This window comes from Centroberyx affinis, unplaced genomic scaffold, assembly GCF_046629955.1.
Source record: "Centroberyx affinis isolate AG114_WGS23_722 - 3 ecotype Tasmania unplaced genomic scaffold, CSIRO-AGI_Caff_v1 ptg004741l_1, whole genome shotgun sequence".
In the NCBI taxonomy this organism is placed as follows: domain Eukaryota; kingdom Metazoa; phylum Chordata; class Actinopteri; order Beryciformes; family Berycidae; genus Centroberyx; species Centroberyx affinis.
In genome coordinates, this window is record NW_027282294.1 from 73,551 (window position 1) to 82,444 (window position 8,894).

Below are 8,894 nucleotides of genomic sequence, written 5' to 3' on the forward strand. Positions count from 1 at the left end.
GAAAAGAGAGGAACGAAAGAAAGAAAGAAAGAAAAAACAGAATGAGGGAGTGTTCAAGTCCAGATTCACTGTGTGTACACAAAATATACTGGGTATAGTACGTATAGAACAACTTCTGCTTCAGTGATTTCTGGAACCACAACAATCTTTTATTTCTCAAATGGCACATGGCAACTTGATTTACAAAAGAATAATAATAATCTTGACTTGTTTTGTATTCATTCCCCACCATATCAGGCTGAAACACATATAAAATGATCAGAAACTTGGTTATCATTTACATGTAGTTTAGTTTTTCAGGAATGAACAATCATATATCCTTGAAATTCATCTGCAAAAAAAACAATATTCAATAGGTTAGCAATTTGAGAACATTATCTATTCACTGAATACAACTCACATTCAAGAAAAAGGGTTCATTGTACCTATGAAGAAAAGAATGAATGAAACAACTAACCAACCAGTCAGTCAGTCAGTCTCTATCTCTCAACCTATTGTTTTGTTTCTTGTATGTGCTTTTGCCCTCTTGGCTGAAGTGAAAGTGAAAGTGGTTTCAAGATTTTAAATGAGGGTAAGTACTGTAAGTACATGTAAGATGTAACTATGACAGTAGGGAACAGTCACCCAGGTACATTCCTCTTCCTCTGTGGACTATAAATACCAGGTGAAAAGAGACTCTGAGGACACAGACAGAACAACAGAGACAAAACAAAGTGAGTAATCAAAATTAGTAAAGTACTTTAGGCATTGCTAATTGTATTATAATATACAGTTAACAATTCTGAACTTTGATCAATTTTAGTGTTAGTATTGATATTAATATTAGTATTAATTACTTTTAGTATTATTATTAATTAGTATTTTATATATATATATATATATATAGTATAGTAGTGTATAAGTAGCATTATTATTTGTATTGCTATTAGTATTAGTTTTAGTTTTAGTTTTAGTATTATGTATTGTGATTAGTATTATGATTAGATTGCCACTGGTAACTTTGTATAAACAAAATATAAAAATAATTTGAATAATTCATAACTTAAATAACAACAAAGCAGTGAAAAAAATGTTTTAGACAGCTTTATATTGTGCCCAGGGCAGGAGTGGGACTCATTTTCAGCCCGGGAGTTTCATGCATCAGACGAGCCCACTTTGGGTGATGGGTCCGAGGGGGGGGGGGGTCCACAATGAAAATTTGGCAGTCCTAGCTCTTTTGATGATCTAATTAAAAATAAAGCCAACAGGTAATGGATCAAATAGCATTTGTCTCCTTCAGCACTGGCATGATTCTGTGCAACCCAGTTATTTCATAGTATCCTTTTCTATGGAAAACAATATTTTTATCTTCTATCTTTTATCATCTTTTAGTGCAAATGAATATGTCTAGCCCTAGAAATATTTGCTGAATCACACTTGACAGGTCAGACATGAACTTGTCACATCAGATTAGACCAATCACAATCTAAAGCGTGGCAGGTTGTCAGGAAAAATGGGGGCGTGTCAGTAGCAGTGTGTGTGTGTGTGAGTGTGAGGCACAGAGAGCAAGTCAGCCTACATGTTGATCTATTTACAAAATGATTGTGTTTCCCAACCCGTTACTGGCCCAACAACAACAGCGGCCCACCAGGAATCTTCACAGTTCTCCCCCGTGGGGAGTGGGTATTTCTTTTGTTGCCTGTGTCACTGTCAGTTTGATGATTCATACATGTAAAATATAAAGACATGTAATTTCTGAGAAAGAACAGTGGGAACTACCCACCTTACCATCTTGTGTTTCTCTCCCAAAGTAAAAACTGAAACTTAAAATGCTGACATATGAAAAGTACATAGGAATAAGCAAACTGGAATCTGGATTTACAAGCTCTTCAAGTTATCCACATATCAGATTTATACTCCTACTACTACTACTGTACTACTACTTTCTCCAGTTCATAGGGAGATCATTAATAGTTTTAGCTATTACCAAAACTTTGAGATGTCTCATAGGCCGTTAAGAGAATCAGGTACCTTTACAGATACTTCTGGCTACATTATAGCCTACACTGAATCCCAGGATAGATTCATGTAATTTAAGACTTTTTGTCTCACTCAAGACCTTTATCTTCTCCTTTTGAACAGCTGTTTTACACGATGGCCTCCCCCAGTGATCTCCAGTCCATGTGCCTATGTTCTATCTGTTTGAATACCTTCATTGACCCAGTCTCTACTCCTTGTGGACACAGTTTCTGCAAAGTCTGTATTGACACTCACTGGGACATGAGTGATGCTATTCAGTGTCCAATTTGTCAAGAAAGCTTCAAGAAAAGGCCACAGCTCCGTGTCAATATCACAATTATAGATCTGATGAATGCGCTCAAGATAAATGGAGAAAGCATACATGAGGAAGAGATTTCAACCCAAACTCAAGACGTTTTGTGTGATGTCTGTACCGGAGAGAAGAAGGCTAAGGCGCTCAAGTCCTGTCTACAATGTGAAGAATCTCTCTGTGCTGAACACCTGAAACCTCACCAGAATGATGCTGAGCTGAAGAGACATGAGCTGTGGGATCCTGTCAACAAACTGAAGGAGAGGTGAGGCCAAGTTTTGGTGAAGTTTCTATATTTTTTCACTTATGGTTAAGGTTAGGATTTCCCCCTATTTGTCCCTATTGTATATAAACACAGCAAATTGTCTCAGGAAGAATTAAGGCCCAAATGCTCTGGAAGTGACTTTTATCGCACCTTGTTTGATGCTCCTGGGACCATCAAACAAGGGGGAGGAGGGACATTCTAAAAAGAGTGTTAAAAAGGCTTAACGGGCCAAAAGACTATTTAACTTTGATGAAGACATTTTTTCCCAGGTATACAACACCATAAGAATTAGCAATGGTGAAAACAAAATCAATCAAAATCAATTTGATTGACTTGAAAAAAAGGGGGCTTAACATGGCTTAATGAGCTAATATTGAAACAAAAAATGCTGAAAATGTAACCATGAATTAGAGGCCATAACCCTTAACTAGAGCCCAAAAAGAATGTCTAGAAAAAACAGAGAAACATTTTTTTTTTAAATCACCACAGTCTGAATTTAGGCAAAATGTCCTAAAATCGAAATAGAAAAATTCATCTTTATTTCAGGCATCAGGGAGATACAAGGACATACTGTTGTGAAAATTTCAAGTTTCAAGTTAAAGGGAAAGTTAAAGTTAAAACTATGACAAGAATGAAAACACGCGTCTGATGTTTCCAGTGTGTGTCTGGCAAAATAGTTTTAAACAAGCACAGATACTGTACAGGCCCACGCCGCTTTCAGTTCAATTCAATTCAGTTCAATGCATTGAAGCATTGACACAATGTTTTAATCAGTTAAATGACCTAATTCCACTAACATTACTTAAATACCACAAGGTAATAACATTACCTGCCATTAAAGTTTGTACCGAGTTATCAGGTTACTGTTTACAAATCCCGTTACTAACACATAGGAGTTTGGAGCAAATTGTGGAGCAAAAAGTTTCACTTTTGTTTTCACAGCAGGAGACTCTGTTGGATTGAGTGCAATGCTCCTGGTCTGCTGTCTGTGCACCTCCAAATGACAGACATGACATGATACGCACATCAGGCGCATCAGAGATTGACTTAGATCGGTTTCTGTACATTGACCAACCTTTGATTTTGTGCCTCTTTATGGGAAACAGTGCATCTTGCAGTCCTGTTAGTTAGTTAGTTAGTTAGTTAGTTAGTTACATAGTTAGAGGCCATCTGATGAAGTGTTGATGACTGACTGACTGCCTGACCTGAATATGTCTCGTGACGCCCTAGGCCTTGCCGTGGGAAAAACATTCACTATGTTTTGTACTAATCTGATACACCAACATATCTCTAGGTTATTTACCATGTGCATTTAACAGCTTGTATAATGGCTTTTATATGGATCATGAGGAAGTGCAATTGTGGGGAATGTATTGAGGATCCATTTAGGAAAAAAATATAAATAAAGATGTATTATGGAAAATGTTGATACTATGATGGGGAATGGAGCTGCTTGGGATGGAAGGCTTCCACAGAACATCACATCTCATCCCCATGCCCACGGACTACAGATGAATAGCAGTTTGCTAACTGGTGGACTTGATGAATACCCTATACCCCTGTCAAATAAACTACTTAACAAATTAATCTGACCAACAGGGTGTGCAAGCAGCACAGAAAACCTTTGGATCTGGTCTGCCAGTGTGATCTGACCTGTGTGTGTGTCCTGTGCATCCAATCAGACCACCAAGATCACAACTGTGTCCCTTTGGAGGGCCGTCTGAGAAAGAAGAAGGTGACAGACAGATCAGGGACCTTTCCTTTTAGTATGAGTACTTTATTCTAAGACACCTGATTACACTATTGATAATGCACTGACATTCTTTAATTGGGACTATGCAGTATGATGTATTTACCATTTACCAATTACATGCTCAGATCAAGGTTGAGCAGGCATTGACAAAGGTGCAGCAGAAGATCAAGGAGCGGGAAGAGATGGAGAAAAAGGTTGTGCGATCAGTGGAAATCAGCGAAGTAAGTCAAGCTAAAGATATTTACTGTAATTACTTATAAAGTGAACAATTTTATGCAGGGGTTCTTAAACTATGGCTTGAGACCCTACATGGGTCAGAGGCAGACATTTGGTAGGGTAGCAATATGTTTTAAAGGGCCATGGTGACAGAAAATAAGATAAGACTGAAAACGTTTGAGAGCTCCTGATTTTTCACTGTTTAGTGTAATAGATATATCAATATCAAAATAATTAATCTAGGTTATTTCCACAGAATTTGAATGGATAGAACGGTGGTCTTTCCACTGTTTTCTATGGTATTTTGGCTGGTACACCAAAAAATGGCGTCTAGTTTTTATGGTGACAACGGAAGTTTGGTCATTAAGGCCGTAAAGTGTGTCACCGGCTGCCTCATAGCGGAGTGGGTTAGCTTTGTAATGTTACAAGACGAAGGTTAAATGAGTAAAATGTGATGACTTACCAACAGTAATATAGAGCGATTAAACCCAAACGGTCCAAAAATCCTTGAGTAGCTCCCGCTGACAGTAAAGCGATGCAGTTTTCCACTGCTTGGTCCTTGCTGCAACTTTCTGTAAATCGGTTTATACGGAAGCTAGGCCAATGGTACAAAGGAGGTTTTAAATTATGGAATGCTACACCTAAAAATGGCTACCGCTCCGACCACCAGGACCAGAACAGTTGATTAGAATGGGAAAGACCGTTCTATCCATTCAAATTCTGTGGTTATTTCAATGATTTAAAGCTCAAAATTGAGCTTTAGTGCAGTGCATCTCATGTATTATACTGTATACCATACTAATTTGGAATAAAATAGAATAAAAGTTTGGATCTTTAACATCTTACTTATTGAATTTTTATACAGATTGCAAGACATAACACTTGGACAGATATTATTCAGCTGTTAAACTTAATCCAAATTCCTTCAGATTATTTGATTGACTGTCAACCTTTATCCAAATTTTTTTTTAAAAACAGAAAAATGCCAGCACAGACACTGAAGACACCCTGAGGATATTCACACGTCTACAGCAAGTGTTTGAGTTAAGTCAGACAAGACTTCTGGATACGATCCCTATTCTACAGAGAAAAACAGAGGATCACTGTAAGTCGGTCAAAGAAAAGCTGCAACAGGAAATTGGTGAGCTGGAAAAGCAAAGAAGTGAACTAGAGCAGCTCTCTCACATTGAGGACATTGAGGATCTCCATCTTCTACAGGTAATCTGTGGTGCTCTTCTTCATCTCTTTCTAAACTGAGCATGATAATTGCAGATTGTAGTTTTAGTTCTACAAACATTGCTTTGGAGGCAGAGTTGCTCTGGAGGCAGAAATAATCAGTTAAGTTAAACTTCAGTGGGCGTAATGCTGTACGACTGAAGTCCAGTGAAAAAAACAAGATGTAAGAGAGGAGGATGTTAATATTACAAAGCCTAGCACTCTGCAACTAACTGATACAAAAATGGGAATCTAGCCATACTAAGTTATCTAGGTTAGCTAGTTAGCCTAGCTGACCTTAAGTTCGAACTAGTCATAGCCTATAGCTATCTAGGAAAGCTAGCTAGCCTATTGACATTACAAAGTCACAAATGCCATGGTCATGCATGAATAAAAACAAGAAGTCATTGCCATTTACTGTACATTTTATATTTATATTTTGATCAGGGTTCCTTCTTTGCCGTTAAAGTTTGCCACTCAGCTAACGTGCTGAAAGAAAATGGTTCTTTGGCGCCGCCCATTGAGCCAATGAAAGAAAGGCCAACCTACCAGTTGATTGCTGTTTTGAAGTTCACTTTCAAAATGTTCCTCCGTGATGTTTCCTAGACTATACAAACCAGTGTTGTTAATTTTTCCGAATCATTCAAGAAAACATAATTCTGCATAATTGCTTGTTCCATGCAACATTGCCATGATAGTCTGTCTGTCTTTGCCTTTGCCCCCCTCAATCCCTCACTTCAGAGTCTGAATTCCCTATGTGATCCTCCGACCACTAAAGACTGGTCTGAGATCAGTGCCTACAGTGATCCAGGAGTGGGTATACTGCAATCTGCTGTCAGTCAGCTGCTCATGACACTTCACATTGCAATCAGCTATGAACAGAAAAGAATGGTTAAAAATGGTGAGGATGCGATGTAATGTTATTAACAGTGTCCTGCAAGAAGAATCTAAATTTATCTGTCTTTTTTGACAGCTGAAATCATCACGTTTATCACTAATAGGTTTACAGGAGTCCAGGACTGGGTAACTTAATTCCAAAAACACTGTAAAAATAAACATATTTTTGTGGGAGGTTTTTTTCTTTCTTTTCCTAACCTAAAAGTGGGCTGGCAACTCACATTTTCATCCCTAAAAAAGTTTTCTCCAATATTTGCAACCTGTCATGCAAAACAGACCAAGTTGTATTTTGCCTTCATTCAAGGGGGTGTTGTTCTTACTTTTTTGTTTGCTTGTTTATTCAGTCATTAATTAATGAATTTTCATTCATCCATTCATTCATTCATTCTTTCATTCATTCCCTTACAGAGATTAAGAGAATTCAGCAATATGCAGGTACTTGTTTCATTGTTCCACTGTATAGTCTTATCATTGATGAATACATCAGTCATCTGAATACATCATCTTCTATTCATCTGTTCCATGGTCTTTTTTCACAAATTATTTGACAGAACCCAGCTGTTGCTCTCTCTCTGTCTCTCTGTCTCTCTCTCTCTCTCTCTCTCTCTCTCTCTCTCAGTGGATGTGACTTTGGACCCTGACACAGCACACCAGGTCCTCATCTTGTCTGAAGATGGGAAGCAAGTGAGACATGGATGCATCCCCCAGAATCTCCCAGACAACCCAGAGAGGTTCAACGCTCTCCTCGGTGTCCTGGGAAAAGACGGCTACTCCTCTGGTGCCTTCTACTTTGAAGTCAGTGACTTTTCTGTTTAACCCCTTGAACTCTGGTTTCCCCCCTAAAATTCCCCTTAAGTAGCTCCACAGTTAGAAAAAATGTTTTTCCCATACTGTACGACTGTGTCACATACATATTCTGTATCTTCTCCTTCCAATGCTTATTGAATCTACAGCATGCGTATATTGAGTGAAATATTCAAACTGCTTGCACATATCTCTCTGGAAAACCCTTTGTGCTTAGCTTTTCTGCAACACAATAATGCTGCCCTTTTACTGTTTGTGTTGTACATGTTCATTTTAAAATTACTTATTTTGAAATTATCTGTATTGCCCAAAGGTGCAGGTGGAGGACAAGGCTGGCTGGGACATTGGGGTTGCCTTGGAAACAGTTGACAGGAAAGGCAACACTGATGTCAGTCTGAGCAAAGGATTCTGCGCCCTGATGCTTAGGGGTGAGGAGTTCATAGCATGCAAGCAACCCCCAGTCAGGATTAATCGCTCCAAGAAGGGCCAGAAGGTAGGGGTGTTTGTAGATCACGAGGAGGGAGAGGTCCGTTTTTACGATGTCGAGAACAAGACCCATATCTACTCCTTTACTGGTATGAGGTTTCCCAAGAAGAAGTTGCACCCTTACGTTAATCCCTGTGGCATACGTGAAGGCAAAAACTCAGCCCCCATGGTAATCACTCCTGTCATCCAGGACATTTAGGACAACTGGGACGAGCTTAGCCTCAAGAAAGCGTTCCTTCTGGTGTAGGTGGCCATTTTTCACTGAAAAATTGTTTTTTATCTCAGAAAAGCAGTTTTGAACAATGTGACTAGTGTTTTTCAAATTACTGATTGTCAAACGTTATGATAGTATGAAGAATAGAATGAATCGTCTGTTTGGTTGGTACTGAGGTTATAGATGTCTAAGACAATTTTCATTTTTCTTTGCTTTTAAGTTTTTCTGCCCACTTTCTTTTAAGTCTTCCTTTCCCATTGAGTAAGTGTTAATATAAGGATTATGAATTATCTATCAAATGCCATCAAATAATGATAAAATCAATATCAATTTGAGATCAAATGAACAGGTGATTGTACTTTTTTGGGATGACGTTATTCTGTGTGTGAATAACTAATGCAAAATCCTAGTTGTTATTTATTGCTGTGTGGTGTAATTTCACTATTTTTCTAAACATACAATCAATAACCATCAGATTGGATCAGCTCTTGGAAGAAACATTGTTGAGTCAAAGGCATTTAGGGGCACCATCCTTAAGCCGACAGTTGTTAAGGAAGCAGGAGAGCAAATTGGTAGAAGCTGTACACTGTATCACTATTGGACTAACACCAAACATTCTTGATGAAGTTCAAACACAAGTGACAATTTTGTTGAGCAACTTCTGCATGTTGGCCATACTCTGTGGTGAAGAGCTGGACTACTTAGAGGGACGTAATAAAAACTGTACTTTACTAAC

General features: G+C 38.3%; 1 protein-coding gene across 1 annotated transcript; it reads left to right on the top strand.

Moving 5' to 3' along the window:
* Positions 1–694: 694 nt before the first annotated feature.
* LOC139665919 (E3 ubiquitin-protein ligase TRIM39-like) lies at positions 695–8,878 on the top strand. Its single transcript, XM_071544965.1, has 9 exons — positions 695–713; positions 2,122–2,573; positions 4,173–4,308; positions 4,452–4,547; positions 5,521–5,760; positions 6,499–6,658; positions 7,063–7,089; positions 7,274–7,449; positions 7,772–8,878. Exons 2-9 carry the CDS (start codon positions 2,134–2,136, stop codon positions 8,141–8,143), a joined length of 1,647 nt encoding a protein of 548 aa, XP_071401066.1. The 5' UTR covers positions 695–713; positions 2,122–2,133; the 3' UTR covers positions 8,144–8,878.
* The last annotated feature ends 16 nt before the right edge of the window (positions 8,879–8,894 follow it).

Bases quoted from the DNA above. Each gene is read 5' to 3' on its own strand.
- LOC139665919 (XM_071544965.1), top strand. From the start codon at position 2,134: ATGGCCTCCCCCAGTGATCTCCAGTCCATGTGCCTATGTTCTATCTGT. The intron at 4,309-4,451 runs GTGACAGACAGA...TTACATGCTCAG, and splicing joins GCCGTCTGAGAAAGAAGAAG to ATCAAGGTTGAGCAGGCATT. The intron at 7,090-7,273 runs GTACTTGTTTCA...TCTCTCTCTCAG, and splicing joins GAGAATTCAGCAATATGCAG to TGGATGTGACTTTGGACCCT.